Source organism: Apteryx rowi, unplaced genomic scaffold, assembly GCF_003343035.1.
Source record: "Apteryx rowi isolate R43461 unplaced genomic scaffold, aptRow1 scaffold_0, whole genome shotgun sequence".
NCBI classification, from domain to species: domain Eukaryota; kingdom Metazoa; phylum Chordata; class Aves; order Apterygiformes; family Apterygidae; genus Apteryx; species Apteryx rowi.
Window position 1 is genome coordinate 10,049,197 of NW_020447195.1, and position 23,893 is coordinate 10,073,089.

A 23,893-nucleotide genomic window follows, 5' to 3' on the forward strand; every position below is an offset into this window, starting at 1 on the left:
TAACACAACCCATTCTAGGTAGCACAAAGATAAAGCCTACAGTCCACACCACTGGCTCCCCTAGTCAGAAGAAGTCAGTGGCATCCCCACTTGGGTCATTTTTCTGCCCCGGCAGCCTGCTGCTCTCAGCAACTGCCCATTTCACCTGAATATAATGTCAGCTCTGCGCAAATTACACCACTTCCCTTTTGACTGAATTTTATTCATTATGTCCCTAATTCACTACGTGCTTCATTTTAAGATGTACTCAAGTCCTAAGCAAGTTAAAGGATGTGCTAAAATGGGAAGGAGTTTACGTACATGCTTTGGAGCCCTTGACCTTGATTCAGAAGAATACTTACTCACATACTTTATGCTCACCAGTAATCCAGTAAAACCAACCGGATTACTCATAAGATTAAGTGAGAATCTGTCACCTCTCTAGTGAAAGGCCGGTGCTCTTACACCTTAGACTATAAGTCAATGACTGGTAGCTGACTTCAGGGACTCCAGTGGTGGACCAAAACCACCACAGCCACATGATCAAAAACGCTGATCCAGTACAAACTTGCTCTGCTGGCTCACATCTGTTAAAAAATGGTGGATTAACTTTTTGCCAGCAGGCTTCATACTGACTCAGATATCAGCTGGCTGCATCATCAGAATTTAATGCTGAATTATGTATCATTTGTCTTTCTACAGCTGGCATTATACCAGCATAAAAGCCTGATGCCAGCAAAATCTTCCCACCAGGTGCTCTGGCTAATTTGACAGACATCCCACTGTGCACCATGCCTAAACCAGAACAAATTTATATTAACGGCTAAGGAACCATGGCACCGGGTATGTGTCAGGGACAACCCTCGTGCAGCATGTCCAGGTTAAGTGAGTCTCGGTCCCTGTGCCCCCAGGTGCTCTCTCTAGACCCTCTCCTCCTCACTGGAGCTTAGCTGTCTTTTTTGGGCCAGTTCTGCTTTTTGCATGGCTGCCCTCTAAACTGAGCTAGGAAACGATCAAGATTAAAAAATTAAAATCATGGAAGAAAAGCAGAATTCTAGGGAGAGTTCTTCAAAATCCAGCTGATTTCACATATCTGGCTTACAGCGTGGCCATACACACTGTCGAACTGGTATATCGAAGAGGGGTGCTATCTGGCCAGGGTGTGTGGGAACACCTCTTAAAATGAATCTTCCAGCAATGAAATATTATCAGGGAACCACAGCCAAGCTTGCACCTTCTTCTGCTGATGCCTGCACATGAAAGTCTGTTTTGTCTTTTTCTTCATGAAATATCCCGTTCCGGAATTTTTCAGAAGAAAACCTTTAATTTCAAAATGGCATTTTTCAGTGAGAAATTATCTAAATTTAAAGAATAACAAATTAACAAATGGAATACATTAGCACAGCCAAACAAAACGTTTAGCTATGTATCTACTATGTGTTTCCTTAGTTTTTTTGTTGTGTTTTCAGTGACTGAAACTCCCCCAGTTTCCGCCTTCTGTTCCACCCAAAGGACACTTTTTCTGATTTCTACTTCGGTCACCGACCTCTAAAAGATCCTTTACCGACCTACTCCACCTAAAACCCAAGAACACAACTGCCAGACCAAACAGAGCTGCTTTCCGTGGTGTCCACACGATTGTCCGCTTTCTCGGCGTTCTACTGATCAACCCACGTGGACCTCACTGGAACTTTTTCATTTCAGCAGCCAAAGCAGACAGCAAGCAGGATCCCAGGACGGGGAAGAGGAGGGGAGAGAGATGGAGGAAGAGCTCCCAGGCCGGAGTCTGGTCTCCAGCACACCTGCACACACGGAGGATCGCCCGGCGGAGGGGTTTAACCTGGCTCACTCACCGCAGTGAAACTCTTGAGCGGTGAGGGTAACGACGGAGCGCCCGTGCAGCTCCCGCGGAGCCTCGCAGGTGGCAGCCGTCTGGATACTGCCTTGCTCCGCGGATTTCTTCAGCAGTTCAGCCAGCCACATCAAGTCGCAGTCGCAAAGCAGGGCATTGGAATCCAGCCGCCTACGAGATCAAGGAAAAGCCATTTCGTTTCCCAGCCTCCTGCCAACCCCTCTGCCTCCTGCCTCCTCTAGGACACTGCTGTGGAATAGTCCTTCAGAACGAAACATCTCTTGGCTGTTGTTCCTTACCTTCAATTATTATATCCCAAGTGGAAATTCGAGATCTTTCATTCTGAGAGTGTTTAAATAGTATCCTTAACCAAGTCGAAACTTTTTTGTTGAGAAACTAACACAATTTATCAGCCATTCCAGTTTCAAATGCAAGTTATTCTCTTAAGCTGAACTATGCATACTTGTCTTAATTTTAGGCAAAAAAAGACACTGAAATATTGAAATTTCCCACAGGATGGAGATTTCAGCCCCTACTGAATTCTGTAAGAATGGCAGACAATGCTGCTCCTGTTAAAGCTTTCTCTGCCCTTTTACTCTTAGTTCAAATATCACTGCATAATGTGCAGATATTTCATCTGTCCTGAAACCAGAAAATTGTGTACCTAACTGTCCAAGTGCTAAAATTTAAATCCACAGTTTATTTGTAGGAGCACAGAGACAGGCATACATTTTTATTTTTCTTTCCCAGCCATAGAAAGAGCACAAGACTTAATGTATTCAAATGAACATGTAGTGAATAACAGCAATGTGATATTCCACTGGCATAAGCCATTAACAAGAGTACACTGAAATCAGTAAAAAAGACTCCCCATTGATTTTAGTACGCTTTGGATCAATCTTTTTCTGTGACCGATTGCTAGATGTTTTATCATTTCTGCATGACTGGAAAGAACTTTTTATTACTCCAACACATGCCTGAACCACGTCGAATGAGAGCAACAGTGACCTCCCAGTCCACCCATGCTTTTCCTTCCACTGACCTCATTACTATGTTCAGTGCTATGCATAAGGATAAAAGAAACTATAGAGAACTCAGTTTATGCCTCTTTCCCCACTGAGAGCTTTGCTGTAGATGGGTCTTGGCCATCTGAAAAAAAAAAAAAACAAAACAAAAACCCACACACACCAAAGAAAGGCCTAATATTTTAACAGATAAACAGTTGAGAGTGGGAGATTTCACGCAATGCCACAATACAGCATTTTGTAAACCTACCTTTTTCCCTTTGACACACACAGACAAGATTTCACAAGTTATTATCTGTTAAAGAAACATGACACATTGTTCCCGCTTATAGAAAGCGGAGAAGGCTGCAGCGAGAAACACATTATTCTCTTGTAGTTTAAAGTCATGGCAGAACCCCAAAATTCTTCAGTTTTTGCTTCTTTCCCAAAACTTGTCAGAGAACTCATTTCCAGAGATTATAAAAGACGAACAAAGCCAAGCTCTGAAGGATTTAAGCAAGCAACAAGTAAGCTTAAGAGATACTAAGGTTAAGAGGGAATAACACATCAGGGCATGTCTTCCGTGGATAAGAATCGTGCACCTTGGCAACCTTCTGAGCATTTTCAGTCTCTACAAACAAGACTTTTGCTTTACAACTATGATTTTCCTTCCATGTGAATATATTGATCTGAAGTCATGATTGAGGTCATATCTGCGACCTGGACTTTCCAGGTTTTTAATGATGTTTTATGGGCTCAACTCATGTAGGACAGCAGAGGCTGTGAAGACTTTCCAGGAAAAATTTCCTGTAGCATTATTTAGCTGTAAGAAGATTATAGGTAGATTATAATTAGACACCTGCATGAAGAAACTACTAACTGGTTAAATCAGCTCTCACATCCAACCATAACCATTTAATATAATTAACAGTGGTCTTAGAAGTGCAGCAACAAGAATCTTTGCCAAACAGGCAGATTTTTCCTCAGCTCCTGGCCATCTGATCAAAGATAAACAACTGTTCTTTGCAGGCAATGTTTTTTACTTACAGCCGTTTGAGGGATTCCAGTTGAGAGAATGTCCCCGGATGAATCCTAGAAATTTTGTTGTTGTGCAAGAATCTGTAATGGAAGAGTCCAGGCCAAAGCATTATTCATTATTTACACCACACAGATGATAACATGCTAGGTCAAGACTCAGTTTAAATAAAAAGGCTGCTTATCAAAACGGAGCTCAGATTTTAAATTTACTGTGTTTGTTTCTATGAGCTATAGGGATGTCATTCATTTGCAAGAGAGAGCAATGCAGTATACCAAAGCASAAAGTGGGTGTGTATTGGAAATGGTGACTCAAGATGTGATGTAACAGATTTAAACTGGAACCTTAATCTGCTTTATGCTCTGCAAAGGGAGGAGAAAGGGCATGAAATCCCTACAGACAGGACCCACCCTATGTTTTCTGGGCCTGGGTCAGCCCCCGCATAGAAGGGACCTTTTCTTTTTTCCCTCACATAAGACAGGGAAATTTTACAAGCACGGTCATTAAAGTAAGGCTCCAGCAGAAGCAGCTAGACAACGTATGCCCCAGACTCGGTGTAGTCGTTAACCCAAACCCATGCATAAATCTAACTCAAACAACACCCTCCTAACCTGGGCTTACCTCTGAATAAAGTCAAGGTAGATTCTCACTTACAGAGTTTTAGCGCACAGACACGACTCCTGGTTCTTAGAAGAAAACTAATCGCGCTAAAGTGCACCAGTGAGGACCAGGACAGAATAATTAACTCTCCATTTTCTTAAGGTAGGGTGAAATTTAGTTATGTCAGTTACACCTAAAACTCATAAAAGAACGTTAACAAAAGATAGGAAGTAATTTTAGTAAACAGTGTAACAGGAAAGAAATAGAAAAGTAGCGCAGCTCTAGTGCAAGTGTATGCACACCCGTGTGTACGCACAGCTTCAGCCTAGCTGCCCAGCTAGCATCCTGACAACCCTTCTTCTGAAGTTTAGATTCAAATTTTTTGTTGGATCAAATATAGACACTGAGATCAGTCATGATGTATTGATCCAGGTCTGAATTTTCTGAGGGGTATTTGGATCCCATGATTTTTTTTTCCCAGCACGTATGGATGTAAGGTACTTTTCTGTGCAGCACAGAAGAGGTTTGCTGGTTTCATTGCAGGGTGAAAACCTTCACTTGAACTTTTTTCCTCGTGGCTACAGTATTACCATGAGCAATAGCGGGGAGCAAGAGAGACAGCAATTACTTTCCTAGCTGCTTTCAAGAAGGCAACATGTTTTTCTTGTTAGACTTTTTTCTGACATTTCCATCCCTTTTTTTCATATACACTGCCCAATAGTGAGTAATGTTGACCTTAAAACTAGAGTAAAACTGCAGTATTTTAACACGACTTGGCCAGCTGTAGGGATTTCTGTAGATTTACTCCTACTTATGTGGAAACACGAACATAATACAACATGGGAAATTCCCTTCATAACCTCAATAACCTGTCTCATTCACAAGTACATAAAATTTCCTCATTTAAGGAAATTCTTTTCTGCATTTCTCTCCATTTAGGACATCATGCAAGTAAAGCCCTAGTAAGATTCTGGAATTAAAGCTACAGAAATGTCGCTATCCCACAAAATTAAGGTTTTTTCCTGCCTTCTCCCCCCCCACAGTAACTGAGAATAACTATTCACAAGCAAGATCCCATCTTTACTTACAGCCTTTCAAGTTTAGACAGGTCACTAAAAGTCTCTGGCTCCAGGGTTTCCAGATTGTTGAAATGCAGGTAACTGTCACACAGAAAATCACAAAGGACAGAGTTGTACATCACAACTTAAAAGACAGAAGAGCTTTCCAGATCAATCCACCAATGACCACTAACTGGTCATCACACCTCAGGGCAGACTTTTAGAAGTCATCATCCTCTTCAGTGTCTCCAACTCCCATGTGCAAAAATAGCAGCCAGCACTGTTTTTTCCCTATTTTGTATTATTTAGTCTTTCTCTTAATAAACTGTAAAACCCATACATAGCAGGACAGATTTTCTAAGCTCTTCCCTCAAACCTAAGAACATCACCATCATTATGAATTACCTGTTATATGGTTAAGTTTCAAGAAGAAACTGCTGTTCATGAAGAGTCAACAGCATTTGTTCCCTATTTGACTGCCATAAAGGAATTTTGCCTACCTTTCTCCTAGTGCCTCAGCCTTCCCCAACACATCTTTGGACTGTCAGGGAGGAAGAAACAGCCTTACTATAAGGCACTTGTTCCCAGACTAGAAATTGCAATGTTTCTGAGTGGAATCATGCGTTTGCTGAGAATTCCTTTGTAGAAGAAGGCCCTGAACAACCTGATAAAACTTTGAAATTGGTCAGGTTGGACTGGACATATCCAAAGGTCTCTTCCAACCTGCATATTTCTATGACTTCAACAGGGGCTCCCAGCAAATGCTCCTCAAGCAAGAGCAGAAACATCTAGAAACTGCTTTCATTGAGCTATTCTGTTTCTGTGGAGGAGAAATGCAGTCTCAAAAGACAGAGATGGTGTAATTAGCTGGAACACTAGAATCTAAACAGCTTATTAGCATAAACAACCCAGTTCTTGCTAATGCAGGTTGATGCTTTTAGTTCCACTAAAATCTCAAGTGTGACCTGCTGTTCCAGATGTACAGAGGCCTAAGAGACCTTCTGCACTGCCCCAGGTTACCCCTTACCATCAGGAATGGAAACCTGAAGTCTCTATAGCAACACACATCAAAATATTTGAGATACCATGTTTCCATTAGCTGTGACATTAACTGACATGATTAACATGTTCCTGACTTTTAGATGGCTTTCAGTATGGTTTCAAAGTTGCCCAAACTCTTCTCCCTTATTTTACACAGTCATGGATTTCATAGCGGACGCTGATTAATCATGGACTTAAGAAAATGCATTCTGCTATTGTAGCTGACTGCTTTGAGAAATAATTGCATAAGCCACCACATGGCTGTTTGATTTGTAATGGAACGATTCCTGATAAATGGTTCACTATCACAACATAAACCAAGACACAGTGACTCAGATTCTGCAGTGGAGGTTAGTGGTGGGGGAGAGGGAAACGTGTGTGCTCTAATAAGTCTCAGATGTCTGCTGTCATTACTTTGGACCTTGAGAAAAGCATCTGATACTGTCCATCAATCAGCTTATATTTTTTTTGAAAAGCTGGCTTGTGGTGTACAGAAAAATGGGGTAGGATTTGAGCAAACCTAATTCTTTTGGAACCATGCCTGCCTGAGAGACTGAAAACAGACGGACCTTTCAGAGATTTGTTTGTTGTTTTTTTGTGTTTTTTTTTTTTTTTATTCATGACTTCAAGTCTGATGTGTTCACTGTTAAAATATAACTGCGGCCAGCATCATCTCCTCTCTAAGCATAGCTGGCCAGTATCTGCTTCTTATGTTTTCTCCCAGGCATCTTTGCTTAGTTGGCTGATCAAAAAACATATTGTACCCAAAGCTGGTAGCACACCTATTATTAAGCTTGCCTGACACTTTCCATTATAACTCTGTCTACTTACTGCTGTCAGAATGGAAAATAAGCTGGATACTATTCCCCGCACAACAAAACAGGTAGTTACATTCCAATCCTATAAACACTGCCTTTGGGATGATACATGCATTGAAAAGGGTTCACCTTTGGTCTCTCTTCTCCAACACATTCAAATAATTCCTATATTTCAAGCACCCACTCTCACACTTTCTCCATATGCACGCACATGCACATATACACCAGGGATTCATCATGACCCACTGCATGAAAAACCCAAGGCCAGTTAGCAAGACACTTTAGAAGATTTAGACCTCAATCTTTGCATCTCGCCTTGAGTATGAAGCACTGAGAGTCAAAAAAACAAAATTTCTTTGAGTGAACAAACAACACAGATCAGCTGCACGTGGAAGGGGAGTAATTAAGGAATGCTAAAGTGTCATTGCTACAGGATCCAGCTGCCAGCAAAACACGCCAGGCTCCTTTCATCACCCAGTGTACCATGTAGCTTAGAAGGAAGGTCATTACTTTGTCTGATATCTCAGTCATCTTCCCCCAGCTTGAATTTCCAGATGCTTTAAAGAACACGAACACCACCATCCTGATAGTTTTCATAAATACCCAGCCTTCTCAGGTTTCAGTTTGCACTGCATTCATTCACTTTCAGTAAAGGACTGAATAAAAGGAAAACCGAGCTGGCACTCTCAATTCAAGCAAAGGGCCAGATCCTAGGCTCCACTCCAGGAGTGCATAGCAGATGTAGACATAGCAGGCCAACCTCCTTCTGTTTCAAGCCATCCTACAGGCACAAGGAACACGTCTTTGGACATAACACAAGCACAGCTGGGCTATCCCTATGTTCCAGAGGTTTAGGGTCAGAAGGGAAGAGTCCTCAGTATTAACTAACCAAAATCAGTATTGGGACCAGCCGTCCTGAAATGAAGTCAGTGTAGACTTGTAAAGGTGGAGGATAAAACAGTAGAAGCCCTATCTTACTCCTTGCTAAGTATCTGGTACTCTCCACYGCTGGAAACCCAAACCTGGGTTAGATGAGCCTTTGGTCTGAGCCACTAAGTCAGCTCTTATGCTCTAAAGCACATCACACTCCTAAGAAACAAACAACGCTCATTTGTACTTACAGCTGTTCCAGAGAACGGAGCCCATGGAAGGCGTGTTGCTGGATATTCTGGATTTCGTTTTTGTAAAGGTAGCTTTCAAAAGGAGAGAAAAAAAAGCGTTAGAATAATTGGTCAGCAGTTTTATTTAAAAAGACACAGGAAAGAGCTATGAACCTCAATCCAAAACAGAGCTTTCCAATTGGACTCAATGGCTATACTTTATAGTTGTGACATTATCAGCTAGAAATTCTGAGCACAGACAGTATGTTTTTGACTGGCAAAGGTTAAAAGCATGCTGTTAAGTTTCAAAGAGGTTTAAAAACTACTGAACTGCCAACTCACAGGTATTTCAAGTTCTCCAGATCTTCAAAGGATCTTCTCACAATTTGTTTTATCAAATTGTTGTTCAGCAGCCTGTTCCAAATCAAGAAGGAAAAATACAACACGTAAATCAGCACATCTGAGACTTGTGACATTTGTGTTCCTGGACGCTTACTAAAAAATTCTTAATCCATGTATTTCGCAGAGTTTAAAACTTGAAGGGGTTATTCCATCAAAGTTTCGATACATACAACTTATGTCAGTGAAAAGGTCTCTCATCTAGAGGTGCCAAGGGCTTCCCACACATACAGTGGTCAAAGGCATTTCTTTACCTTTTGCCACAGTGACTTTGATGCAAAAGTTACAATTTTGGCCAGGAAAGGGATGAGGGGTAGGGAGACAAAGGGATAGAAGGAAGTGGAGGGCAGGACCAAATTAAAGCATTGCTGTCATTTTTGTACAACTGCAATTGGTTTTGAAGGTGCATGGTTGTGTTAATTAATGAAGTGTAAGCAGGGGCAGGCATAGCCAATTTTCAAGAGAACAAATGATTTTAAAATGCCATTTCATAGGTTATAGGAATTATAAAATGGTAACAGATTGTTCTGTGATCTAATAAGTTTATATACAAACATGTACAAATCAAAAATAAACAATACAGATTTGACTCCTGAGGCTATTCAGAAACAGCCTCTTTCAGTCTAGAGAGCCCTGTGCCAGATTTTAATATAAAAGCTATGGACAACATTGCATTGGCAAGCAGCCTCTGACTCGTATGTGCAGTTGCCATGACTGTGCTCGCAAATGAATGACTCCCTGTGCCAATGACCAAAAACGCATGTTCGCCTTTGTTTTAGCCACACTCTGTGTGCAGTACCAGTAACCACRTGTCTGAACACTCCGAAAATCTCTTCTGCAACCACTGCCAAGCCCAACACTAAGAAAACTAAACAAATCACTTATAAATAGCTCTTTAATAGATGACATTAAGCTATTCATCGTGGCTGCCTAACTGTACTCCTGTGGGTCTTTCACTGTGGTATCCCACTGATGTTCAGATCCGGCAAACCTCACTGCAGCCACCGCGATGGTGGATTTTATAGCCGAATGGCTCACAGTAAGGATTTCACAAGATATACTTATTTTTAAAATTCCTAAATGGAGGTGTGAATGGAGGGGAGCACTGTGACCATGTATTGCAAAGATTCGTTCTTCTGGTATTGTAGGAAAGACTCAGCAGCCAGACCTTCTATTGGGTCAAATTCAACACAAAGGCTCTAAATTGTCCCAACTGTCCACGGCTGTGGCATTGCTTACTTTATAAGTCGATTCTCTTTCCCTTTTTGTGATAGCTGTGTTCCTCAGAAATGATCTGCCACTGAGAGCATGTGAGAACACAGTTCAGAGTGTTCCCAGCAGTAAGCATCAATTTTCTCCACCCTTTGCCGGAGAAAAAAGGATAAATGGTGCATCACACAGCCTTTGGCACTACAAGTAAAGTTCACTTTCTGAGAAGAACAGCTTGCACAGGTAAGAGATGGAGAGAAAAGACAAAGAGGTGGAGAGCAATGAAAGAAAAAATGTGGGAAAAAAGAAAAAGAGAGAGGGAGAGAGAGATATGAAAATACAATCAAACACCTCAGGCATAAAAAGATAAAATAAGGTCTCAGAAACACACACCTGTTATGGCAGCTTCACAAGTTATCGTCAGCCACCTGAGCTGCATAAGCCTCCATCAGCTTGTTCTTAGGTAAATTATTAAATTAAGGGCCCCAAAAAGCACATAAGCAACTGAAGGGCAAAAAAACCCATTGGAAGTCAGAGCAATAAGGGCTTGAGAAAAATCTCACGATCCTGCTTCCTCAGAGTGGGGTGCCACTACCAGCCTCGGTTGCGGTTAGGGTTGCGGGCGAGGAGCCTGAGGAGATTAAAGGCAGAAAGATGCTAGAAAGTTTCTCCACAGCTGGAAGCAAYGGCTCAGTACACATGGCTGAGGCTAAATAACCTGATTTCACTCATAAGGATGCAAAAATGATGTCAGGGCCTTGGAACATTTTATTCTGCTTTGACAGCCAGATATGCTGAATGAAGATAGAGCCCTTGAAAACCAACCCAAAGGTTTATTTGACGATCGAACACTCAAGGGCTGGAAATTACCGCTTGAAAGCAGTGCAGGAGAGGGCTTTTGTCTATTTACCCACAGCACAAAGACAACACAAGCACCAGCCGTGCAAGCTTCCTTCCCTGCCCTCTATCAGACGGCTTTCATCTAGAGCCAGAAGAGAAAGAAGGCAGCTTGTTCTCTATTATTYGATCCTTGGCCCCACTTCTGAGAAGGCTAGATGGGCTGATAAACGAGTGCCAGCTCCGACGTCATTCCCGGGGAAGCAAACACCTGTCCTCTAGCAATGCGGCTCGCATCAACCCCTTGTTCCACAGCGCTGCGCGACTGCGATCGCATCTCTCGGAGGCACGGACGTGCCAACCATCTGCGCAGCCCCAAGCACGGTAACGTCCCGAACTCCCTTGCCCACCGTTTATCTTCAGTGCAGCGAGTTCAGACCAGAACTGAAATCCGAGGGAGATTTCAAATTGAAACACATTGTCTGGCTGAATTCTGCTGCTATTTTAAAACACTAACCTAGTCCACTTTGTTGTATCAGCTACTTAGGACAGTTGAAGGGGAATGTAATCAGTGATCTAAGCCAAATAAGACCAACTGTGGAGGTTCAAACGGCATGCAGTATGCAGGCCTCTTATCTCATCATCTGATACTTAAAAAATCATTCATTGCCTGATTAAAGGTTAAAAAGCGTATGGAAGAAGCCATCTCCATTTCCTGTCTCAGGATTCCCCACTGTAATAGAGGRATATGTCCTGGAATACGCTCAAAAGTGAGACAATTTATAAAGTCTGTCACATTCCACAGAGCAGAGAAAGCTGATCCAGACAGAGACGTAATGAAATAACTTTCCTGTGAATTTTTAGTTTGTTACAGACAGAATTATTGCTTGAAACTACAATGAAAATGGAAAAGATAAGCCTCAGCATTTCTTAAAACAAAACAAAACAAAAAACCTTTTGCACATGGCAGAAAAACTGCATTGTACTGTGCAAGGAGGGCAGACTCATCAAAGAGCTGCTTTCAGAGATTCAGGAGCCAAGGCAGCACTTTTGGATCCTAGAAAGATTTTAGATGCCATGGGGACAAAGTGTGCAAAATCCTGGCTGTGGTTTGCAAGACCTTGATATTGATTCCAGCTGAAATCAATAGCAAAACCCCCAAATTTCTACTTATACTGAAAGGGATCGAAAGGTAAGCTCTACTGCTAACCAGATCTGCTGGGAATAAACGCTCTGGCAGAGAGAAGCTGGTAAGATCATTATCTATGCACGTCTTAAGGTACCCTGAAGCAAAACAAACTAAAAAGGATAAGAAGCTTGTTTCTTTGAGCTTATCAAAAGATAGCAAAATGGTGTGGCATTCCTCTACGTGCCAGCTGGTGAATTCGGCTCAAAATGAGTAGGTGAACTTAATCATATGAGTTTTATTCCTGCAAAATTCTTCTGGGAGGTTTGAGATATACAAGCAGCACGAGATCTGGCCCAAATTCCCTAAGAGAACATTTTAAATTCAGTTTCCTTTTGGTTTTATGTCTCGACTGCCTCTCCCTTCTCCTTCCCCACCCTGTCTCACGGATGCCAAGCACAGGCTTAAGTTGCATTAAATGAGTCTTTTTCTATTTTGAATGTATTAAATAATGTGAGAGTGGGGAATGCAGACTCAAAATGCGTAGTCTTTCCTCTTTTCATTTGACAAACCACATGCTACAATCATTGTGACAATAGCAACTGTTTTTTCCTCACACCGTTAATAGAAATCATCATGTAGCATATTTAAAGGGGGAGAAAAAGTTAGCCTAACGTGCAGCCATACATTCTCTCTTGTTGACAAAACAATCTGGAATTGCCATTTCCCATAACCAAGAGAGTAACTTTGATTCTGAAACGCAGCAGGCTGCCACTTCCCCTCCTTGCCTGCAGGAATATGTTCATCAAGAACTGCAACGGGACTCCAGACAGAGCCTTCACGTTATTCTTGTCTTTCCCCCCAAATCCTTTACAAGTAGCATCCAAAGGAGAGCCACAGAGCTCACCAAAAGTGCCTTTTGCTCTCACCTAATGCTTCCTAAATAGTTTTCAAAGCACCTTACAAGGACAGACAAGTGTTGTGAAAACAGATGGATGAAAGAAGGCAGAAAGAGAGATGTGATGTGACCAAGGCCAGAGGGCAAAGGCAGGGACGGAGGCACACACCTTTACTCAGGCTCCAGGCAGGGGAACAAAAAACCTACTGGGGAAGTTAAGAAATACAGCTTTGGTCTCAGGGCTGGAAATTTCCATAGATGATGCTGGAGAAACCCAAATAGGTTTCAAACATTTGGCTGTGAGAGCCTTGGTTTGAAAACCCAGGAATCGACTAGTTGGGTCAACATGGCAGGGTGCTGACCCTCCTGTGGGAATACATAAGGGGACGGTAATGCAGGGGTGTAATCATCCATCTCCATCCAAAGATGACCTAAAGGAGCAAAAATTGGAAAGCCAAGAGATGCTGTGCCTCACCAAGGGCTTGCAACGTGTTTGCTCTCTTTCCCAGCACACCATTTGCTGTGAGCTAATGCTGGGTTAAGTGATCTGGCCGGCTTTGGCAAATTCCAGCAAAGCAACTGTGGAGGCACTGCCCGAATTTTGTGGATGGCATACAAGATTTGTTTTTTCCTCCCTCTCCCTGCTACGCCAGCCCTTAATGAGGGGACACTGTAATAGTTTAAAAATATGCCAAGGGGATTCTGACACCAACATCTGCATGGGGGACTGAGAAGAGGCAACAGGAAGGGACCAGGACACCTTGCCACTACGAGGCCTTTGGACAAAGGGAACTTCCCTGGTGCACACAGCGTTGCAGGTAGCTGGTAAGCAAGTTCTCAGTGCTGGAACATTTAGGATAATCGCTTATCACCTGTGGTGCTGTGCCAGGAGTCTCCAGCCAAAAGCATATAATGACCATAACTCTTCCACAGACAAACAGGGCTCCTGTTTTTAATTTTAAAGAAATGCTCTCTAATTTATCAAATCTCCTGTACCAGGTAGAGAAAAGAAGAGAGGAGAGCCAGGGGAAGGTCTGAACTTCACTCAGGCTGTTTAAAAGCCCCACTGGATCTTCATGGCAGGCTCCTTTGCCGTCAGTCTCACAGCTCACCTCTCTGCCTCACTCTCCCTCCAACGTGGACTACAAAGGTTTCCTTATCAGGGTGGTTTAGAAACTGTCAAATGTGATATACTGCAGCCATCCTGTCTGAATGGAGATGCAGAACAGAAACTTCACCAGAATCTGCTGCCCTTCCTCTGCCAGGCTAAAGCATTGTAAGAAAAGGCTCTTTTTGAAGTATTTATTTATTTAAGGAACATTTAATTCTGTAAGTCTCATGGCAGATAGCTGCAGGCTCAGAGCTCTTGTGCATGGAACCTGAGCTATTCTGTCCTCTAAACTGCTCAGTTCAAATATTCTGGCCAAGCTTCCCCAGTAAATCTCTCAGGGATTTTTAAGGATCTATTCTCTTTATCACTTCAAAACCTATAAACATCCTCAGGCAAAAGTTTATCATCTAACAAACATCAGCAAATTCCTCAGCTCTTTTCAGTTTTGATGTGGGAATTGGACTAACCACAGTTCCTGGAAAGAAACTTGCACGAGGAGCACGAGATCTGGCTTTCTCTCATTCAGTTATCAAGTTCCTCATACGTGGGAGTTAACTTCTACAAGTGTGAGAATAATTGATTTTTCAGTTTGCTGACCAAACCAAGAAATACAAGAAAGCATATGGTACTATCTAAACGGAAGGGTTTCATTCACAAAACAATTGATTTTTAGCATTCAAACACAAAAATGCCCTACTTTGTCAGAGCACTGGCCCATCTAGCCCCGTATTCTGGCTCTGATGATGGCAGTAGGACATGTCATTTAGGGAAAGCAGGAGAGCCTGGCCACTGTCTGTGCAAACAGTGTCCCTATTACTCCCATGGCATTCCTAATCATAAGATAAGAGATGTTAGAAGGTATATCCCTGCTTATCCCTTTACTTTTAGTATCTGTTCATGGACCTGCTGTCCCTGAGGTCCCTGTCCAGGAGGTTGCAGAGGCAGAGAGCAAAAAGGGTTAGACAAATCCACGGACAACAGGTCCATAAACAGTTATTATAGGGAGACAGGTCTTTCCACCTCAGCTAGGCTGTGTATGCACATCTACTGGAGCTATAAGCAGAATGGCAGGAACCAGAAAAAAAAAAAAAAACAGCAGAAGTCTTGTATATGTCAAGGACCTGTCTAGACCTAGGCATCGACAGGACAGGAAGGGGGATATCTTACAAAACTCCACAGCTTAGGTGGAGCGTCTCTCCAAATGAAGGTCTGCCAGCCTCCTTAGTTTCTTTAGGGTTCAGTGAAACGAGCTCGGCGGTCCTGCCTTGCTCCCTGCCAAACATCTGTCTACATCACACAGAGATGACATAATTTGGAATCGTTTGTTTTCTTGACTCAGGAGAGCTTCAGTGGTGGAAGAGCAGGTCCAGATATCAAGATGCATTAGCAGAACTTTGTGATAAGGTAAAATCCTAGGCACTCTGTCTCTGTTTTCTCTCTAGATATTTTAGTCACCTTTCTCATCCTATCTATCTTGAATGACAGGAATCAATCAGTATTAATATTCTAGATCTTTTCTCTCTTTGATTTTTGGTAATTAAGTACCACACATGGTGCTGTTTGAGAGATTAGCAAGGGCTGTTTTTGTGCTCTGGATGAACAGCATCTTTGGCAATAAAGTCTTCCCCGCGTTAACTTCCTGATAAATTTTATGGGCGAGTGGCCTGTTTGATTACCCCTTTGTAACACTGTATTACAACTACCCCATGCCACTAAAAATGTGAATGAGCTTTAGCACCAACAAAAAGTGCAATCGCAACTCACCGTCATCTTCTCAAAGTCACTACAGAAGAACCCCCCAGTACATCATCCCCTCTGGACGACTGCAAAAGACTGGATTCGCTGAATCCAGGAAGTTTGTTCCCACTATCTGCCCTACACTTCCAGGGCTGAATTCTGCTTCAGTTTTACTTTAAAGCCAAGCAAAGACTAAACAAAAGGAAGAGTGAGAATGACCTACACTCAGTCTTGTTATTTGAAGTTTCTGTTGGCTCACAAGCAGGGCTGAGTGAATTGCTGCAACACAGACCTCTCTCGCACTGAATCACCAGCCCAGACTAATAGGGCTGAACTTGCCCCAGCTGCTGTACTTTCTGCTAATCCCAGTTCCAATTTTGCCCAGTTTCTTGAGTATGACCGAGCCTTTCCTAAAATGGACCGCATCATCCTTTCTCCTACAAGCCCTAGTAGGCCAAATATAAAGAGTAGCAGGGAGTCTGCATGTCCCCCAATTTTGACAGACAGACAGTCCATCTTCAGCATTCAAAAATTTAAAAGATAGCTATTAAGCAGGTCTCTATGATAAAGTCCTGCTGTATTCCTACTCTTTCAACAACTTCTTACAACTGACTGAACTTCTCATAGCCCAGGTCTTCCTCCCATAATACTTTCATCATCTCGATCTTTACTGGATCAGGGACTTCAGTTCTCTCAAGGTCAAAAAGGAAGACTAATCTGGACTCTCTCTTGCCATTTGGGACCAAGAATGTAAGAACCAGGAAATATGAACATGCTCGTTCATGCAATGCAGATTCCCACACTAGCTGGTTTGCCTAACAGAGAGATTCTTGCTTGAACCTGGAAATCTTACAACTCCGTTAGTGCCATGCTACAGGTTGAATAATCAGATCTGATCCTCGACGGGCCAATTAAATATAGCACAGTGCTGTGCTGACACAGCCTCTGTTTCTGATTTGGGAGCTGGTTTGTTTTCAGCTTCTTAGCTACATGGTACAGACGTACTCAAATCTGTCTTCATAACCTCAGCCTTACCAGGGGCAAGAAGAAGCAAAGGCTCCCATTATTTCCTTCTAGCAGAGGGAGAAACTTGTTAGGAAAGTGCTTGGTAGCATATCACACGCACGTGAGTGCGCCTGCTCCGGCTGGGGTGTAACACCAGAGGAACCGTGTTCTATTCACATTCCTCTCTGCAGTAGGGTGGGTGCAGGCATTTATCCTAGGACAAGCCATAGTGACAAGAAGGCACTGGGAAGGATGCACTAGCGCTTCAGTAAAAATCTTGTAGAATAGCTAATGTGGCTTAGGCATTTGGGGAGGCCATGGAAAGGAAGAAGCTTTCAATGCATCGTTCTGCTCTCTTGACTGCAGGCCAGAACTGTTTTTACAGGCTACTCTAAAGCCATATCTGCTGAAACACTCTCAGGCAGTAACAGTATGCATCAGGAAAATTTTTAAAGAAGATAGTTTAATTGCCAAAATGGAAGTTATTAAATTGCACATTTAATTGAAAATGGTAAGAAATATGATCTAGGGCAGAATGCAGGGAATTTTATGCAGAAAGCTTTAGCTGGATATACACAACTTGGCTGAAATAACTAAAAAGACTAAGGCCATCTTTAAGCCATTACAAGGGTTAGTATTAATGTATGTAATAAATGGATATCCTTACTGTAGTCTCACTCTAACTCAAACTCTCTACCACCGTACATCAGGCAGTCCTGAACTAGAGAGCTAGGGAATAGGGTGGGTCCTACTGGTACTGAACCAGCACTTTGGCTACAAAACCTTGATGGCCTCATTTTCAGATTCCTTCCTTTCTTACAGTGGTAATGACACAACAACTGGAAGCGGGGGAAAATGAGTGGAACTTACAGCGTGTTGAGGTTCTTCAGTTTCCTGAAGGCTCCAGGTTTTATCTCCTTGATGTGGTTGAAACGTAAATCTCTGAAAGCAGAAAATATAATCAGTGCACACGCAACAAAAATGAACCATTAGCAATCAGCACCTTCCACAGAAGGAGGGGTGCTGGGAGAGTCTATTGTACCAGGTCTACAAGAACGTGAGAAATAAAGACAAAGATCCAGGGAAAGGGGTGAGGGAGGAGTGGAGAGGAGGCTGGAGGGCCGCTTGTCTGCGAAGTTGGCCAACAGCCAGGACAACCCCACATTTACAAAATCTACATTCATTTCATAGGAAGCTGAAGACTGAAAGGACACACGTGATCATTTGTAAGAGCTCTGGACTAGGTCCGCTGCCCTAATCAACACYGCAAGTTTATGTGCAATTACACATGCATCTCAGACTGATCTGTAGAGGAACACACATAACTGTGGGAACTCTTTTTTTTTTTTTCTCAGGTCCCTAGCAAAATTATCTTTGCCCTAAAATGGTTAAATCTGATCAAATAACCTCATATAATAAGCATTTCACATTCTGCTTCAGAATGCTCCGAGACTCAGAACAGCTTATCGCTGCCTGCATTTCCAATTTGTGCCAACTTCAATTAGAATTAGTAGAGTCCAGGGGATTCTGGCAAATTTCAAGGGCTGTCCATGTAACTACATCAACTTGGAACCCTAAAACATGTTTTTTGATTGCTAATGAGATAATAAAATAAGAGCTAAGTGGTTTAACCTGGTTAACCAAGTAGAAACACTTCTATAGGGAATGTGCATTGATCTGGCACCTTCCATGGTCCAGCACATTATAACAAATTGCAAAAGATTGACAAATGTTTTTCTGCTGTCAGTTCCTATCCAAAGCACAACAATAAAGACTTTTCTCCTGTGCTGCCTATCTGTCACGTTTGGGGAATACACAGCTATTTCTCTGTTTAAAACAGCCATTTAAGGGCCCTTGTTTTAAGCAGGGAAAAAGCAGCCAACATGAACAGGCTGAAATGCCTTTCATTCTGGTGGTAAGTTACAGACCATTTGGAACCACAGTTTAAAATAAGAATTCTACAAAGAGCTACAATTGCAGCATTTATTTTTAGAAGCATCAACAGGAATCTTGGCCTTAGTAAATTAAGATTAGGAAGAGGAACATTCATTGTAGGTAGCTCTACACATGAGATGAAAGTGAGTTTCCAAGGCAGCTAAAACATCTTTGAGCAAGTGCTCAAGATGAGGATACACAATAAGTATAGCTGATTTTTATTTAAGATATAAAGTTTCTTCAGCTGAACAGCTTACAAAGCAGGTTATTTTCCTGTTAAAAAAATCCATTTTCTAGCATGAATTCCCTCTACATCTTCATATTTTTTAGACATAAAATATCTCATTTTTATTTAACTCAGATTAAATGGAAGCATTAAGTCTCTGCCTCGTTACCCCCCTTTTTTATCACTGAATACAATAAAATACATGACACACAGTTCTCTTTTCTGTTGTGTTTTTCCCTTTTTGTAATTTCTCAGAGTTGGAAAAAAAGGAATGGGAAGAGTAACTTACAGAGAAGTCTCTTCCCTTTGTTAGTTTAAGTACTGCACAGTGAAGAGTTAGAAGGCAGCAAAGAATACAGCTTCAACATTTAAAAAAAAAAGTGTTTAAATTGCAACTTATGTGAAACATTCTTCTATTGCAAACTCTGCAATCCCAAAAGATCACCCACTGGAACTGCAATTTTTAACAGTAGCTTTACCCCGACATTTCCTGTTGTGTTTGTTTTTTATTGTTCCAAATATATATTCCTTACTCTTCTTTGTTTGAGGGTGATTTTACATATCCCTCCTCCCCGACGATGTGAATTTGACGATATACGTACAGATTTTTCAAGGCAATGGCTGACTCCATGAAGCCAAATACAATTAAGTATTGGCAAAGGTGATAGCACAATTCACTGACTATTCTCCGGGTCTCATTAAATGAAACGAGGAAAGACTAGACCATGAGAAGAGGTGAAGAAATGCAAACTTGATTTATACACTGTAACACACAGGCACAAACTCTGCATCCCCCCAGGGGGCTGTAAAGAACTGTGTAATTAGTCCAGGCAGCTGGCTGCAGGTAATAGGAAACCTAGCAAACAAATGGGAGGAATACACCCGGGTCAGGGCTGAGGCTGCTGATGCTCATGAAAGGCAGCGGGAAGCAGGCAGTGAAGTGTAAAACACCACTTTGGGTCACAAACTGCAGGTGAAAAAAAAACCAAAACAGACTATTCTAGTGAACAAAGACAAGTGCAATCCTTCACACCCCAATATTCACGCAGAAGAGCTCGGCTTTCACAGCTGAAACGAAAAGTAAGACCCAGAACCAGAGGTGACTGAAAACACCTCTAAAAACCCAGCAAAATGAAATACAAGCTCCTCTACCCCTAGGAGTCTTTTTTCACTATTGGTCATGTACTGAAAACAACTCCACAGAAACGGTGCYGTGCAAGTCTGCACCTGGTCTCTCCAGCTCCCCAAGCAAGTCTGACCTCCCAGGCTGCGGGTTTCCTCAACGGCGAGAGCAACGAAGCAAACCCGGGCCGCGCGGTCTGGCAAGAATGACGGCGTGTCACTAACAGGGGTCTCAAGATTGTAGCTTGGCTGCACCATCTATCCATAATGTTCCCTGCTGATGAGAAGTAYGTGCATGGAGAAATGCTCCCAATAGCTCCCATTACGGAGCGAGCAGTGAGGGCTTGGTTTCATGTGCCACAAATTCAGAAACTTCAGTGCAAGACTCTGATTCCAGCCCCCCACTCCCAAATACCGCATAAGAAACTGAGCTTATTGTTTTTAATGAAACATCTTGATTCTTCTTTCCTTTTTCACTCCAGATAAGATCTTCAAATGAGTCCAGGGACCCCAAATTCCAAACCCAGCTGTCTCGCACTCCTCTGAAAAGCCCACCTTTAGTTTACTCTCCACAGCATAATGGCAACAGCCATCCCTACAGACAAGAAAGGGAACTGAAAGTGYGTATTTATTCTGAGCACTTCATTTCAAGGAAGATGGGAATTAACTGAAGACAATCCAGAGGAAAGCAGTGAGAATGATCTGAGATGGCTTATTTAACACTAAAGCACTGAGAGGAGGGGAGAATACACAATAACTGTGTCAGAACAGYGCTGCAAACAGAAAAAGGCAAATAGGCATCGGCTAAAATTGCAGAAAGAAAGATTCCAATTTTTTAAAAATATCTTAAACAGCAAGGTTAATGAAACACTCAGACTGCAGGTGTGACAGACATCAGCTGCATATAGTTTACGTAGTGTTGATCCTGCCCTGCAGGCAGAAGGATGGACTAGATGACTCCTTGGGTCTATTCAGCTCCCTGTATCCAAGAGAGCAGTAAACAAACCGGGGTGGGTGTCTCTACATAGCAAAGAATTCCCAAGGAGTCTGAGAGGAACTTGCATCTTCATCCCTACCAATGCATATAAAATTTGACTTCAGCTCATCAGTAGACTTCTCCTCCAGACCTTGCTTTAGCCTGAGGCTTAACTGGTGAAGAAATGCAGTGTAGGACTGCACTGGGAAATTCCTGCCCASTGCGTATTTGACTGAGAGCATCTCCTTCAGAGTTTGTCCCTCCTTACACAGAAATACTTGTTTCTCTCCCAGGCTGCTCACATTGAAAACTTTACATTTCTTTTAACTAACAAGTGTGCTTTTCACTGGGACCCACCACACAGCTCCTCCTGTGCCAGCCTGTTCCAGCTGCTTTATATACGAGCAGCTGGACTCCCTCATTCCCGCCTGCTTCTTTTCACCTTGGAATTTGCAAAATGGAAAAAAAWAATAATAATAATCCCTTGTGATTTAACTCTCCCCCATGTTTTCAAGGCCGACAGTCTGGGATTACAAGGAACAAAGGGGATATCTACTGCTAAAGGATCCCTGGTCCTTTTCTACCTTCACATACCCAGCGCAGCGTTAGAGCGCTCAGAGGCCTGGGACGGCAGCYGTCCTGCACTATTCAATCCTGATCCCTCCAGACGATACCACTTTGAGTGGCTCAGAAGAAAATCTCACCAAATCCTCATGCCCAAGCACCATGGCCCAGACAGGAAACTGGCTTGAAATATGCGGATAAGCTAGGATCTGCTAGTGAAATACCTCACCTTTTCAGGAGATGCTCAGCCCCATTYGGGGGACTTAAAATGAGTGACAGAATTGCAAATGGCTAGGGGAATAGTTTTTTACAGAGGAATGACACTCCAATCTTTCTGATCCTCTCAGCTTTTAACAGAACAATTRTTCCTCAGAACACTGTGTTGAATAATTGATAGTGGTTATCATGCAAAGCAATCAATGGCTTTTATAAGAAATTTCCATTTCTGTTTAAACTATTTATGCTTTTACATTATATATCACCATGTTACCTAAGCAGATAATCAGCTACAAGACACATTTTACTGCAGTTCCATGGAAACTACTGAGTTTGTTTTATTGAAGCATCTTTTATGTTCAGAATATGTGCAGCAAAGATGCTGGTAGTTCTGGACCATTTAACCCAGAACGAGCTGAGTAAGTGGCAGACACCCAATCGTTAAGAACAAAGACACCGAGAGTAAAGGTTGTTTTACAAACAGGGATAAGTGCTTAGGACATTGAGGTTCCTTCCAATAGTTCCTTGGGAAGGGAGGGAGTGAAAAATACCCTAAACATAATTTTAAAGTCAAGTATCCCATTTATAAGAACAGCCAGAACACTTGTCAGAAGATGCTCATTTCCTTTACTTATCCGCAGAACATCAGAATCAGCTCTGCAGGTTCCCATATCCTGCCAAACAGCTATAGTCCTGGCAGGAAGGGAAAACAGTCTTGCTGAGATGGAAATGAAGTCTTCCAGACCCACTGTCATCAGCTTCCCAGCTCAGGAATGTCCATCTCATACACAAGTCCCCAAATGGCTTTAATAAATGACAGTCTTCATCTCTGAATCCCTACATGGACAGCTGAGCTTTGTCATCTCTGCTAGACAGATGAGGAGACCACAGGGAGACTAAGGGCTGGGGTTTTTTCCAAGCGCTTGCTATTTTGGGGGTATATCAGTTCAAAACATCAAGATTCGACTGTTTGAGGAGTGAAGAGAGAGGAAAATATGTTCAGCTTGAAAATACTATTAAACCAGATAGTAAGATCAAGGATGAAACACAAGAGAAAGAGCAAATGCAGAGACCCTCATGCTGCAGAACGGGCTGCTGTTCTCTTGTACTGTCACACTGCTTACTTTTTAAAGTTAGAGGGATAGGCATACTAGACTTTAATTAAGAAATTACCGCAGGCACTCCTGAAGCCAGGTTTTTAATATTTCAGCACCCACAGAGGTCAGGTTTTCAGAAGGGCTTGGTGCCCACTGTGCCAAATGGGACAAGAACGTGATAGTGATTTAGCTGTCAGTGTACCAAGCCCTTTTGCTCCCACTTGCTCTGTGTACGCGTGCTGGCGTGCAGTCACAGCATACRTCCAGCTGTGGGTGTCCGTGCAAGACCATGGTGCTCATTTAAAGAAAAACGAGAGGTTCTGAGTGGTGGGCACCCCAGGCAGTGACCCACTCCCCGTAATCCTCCTGGAAGCTCGGTTATCGAGAACCCAATTCCTTTTTTCTTTTGTTCAATGTTTTAGGTGGCACAGTTTGGAGGATATCAGATCATGCAAAACATCTGAGTGTTCCAGGTGAGTAGCTGCTGCAAAGAGTGACAGAGCACTCCTAAATTCATCTCAGGGAAGACCCCTGTGTTTAGCACCGTTAACATTACGCTTCACAGCCTGACCTTGTCACCTGCCACAGAGCATCTCTTTAGCTCTTGCCAGCAAAAGCAGGAGCAAGGAATGTCTCCAAAATATAGTTTTTGTCCTGGATACATATACAGGGAGGGAGATTACACAGCGAACTGTTGACCTGGACAAGCCCAGATAATTTGAGCTGTTATGTATTAACAGCCCTTATGGAGATTAGGGTCTGATCCTAATCAAATCAACTAAGTCTATTCTTGGGTATTCRTGTCAGCAAGGAGCAGGACTCTTTTAACCTAATGCATATTTCCTAATGCTTATTCAAGATACTGCTCACAACAAATCAAGAAAACTTTTGTTCCTCCTGAGCTGTATTCTGGCACTGATCCAGAAGCASTAAAAGGAAGTTTCAGA

General features: G+C 42.5%; 1 protein-coding gene across 4 annotated transcripts in view; it reads right to left on the reverse strand.

Annotated features, from left to right (window-relative positions):
* The window catches only part of LOC112961467 (peroxidasin homolog), a 48,083-nt gene that overhangs the window by 18,957 nt on the left and 5,233 nt on the right, over nt 1-23,893 (reverse strand). Inside the window, exons 2-7 of one of the 4 annotated variants that reach the window (XM_026056692.1) lie at nt 17,681-17,752; nt 8,831-8,902; nt 8,510-8,581; nt 5,560-5,631; nt 3,883-3,954; nt 1,833-2,002 (exon numbers count right to left, since the gene is read on the reverse strand). In XM_026056692.1, coding sequence (XP_025912477.1) covers nt 1,833-2,002; nt 3,883-3,954; nt 5,560-5,631; nt 8,510-8,581; nt 8,831-8,902; nt 17,681-17,752 — 530 coding nt within the window. Of the gene's footprint in view, nt 1-1,832; nt 3,955-4,492; nt 5,632-8,509; nt 8,582-8,830; nt 8,903-17,680; nt 17,753-23,893 lie in introns of those variants that run through there. The other 3 variants (XM_026056700.1, XM_026056711.1, XM_026056719.1) reach the window with 3 other exon arrangements.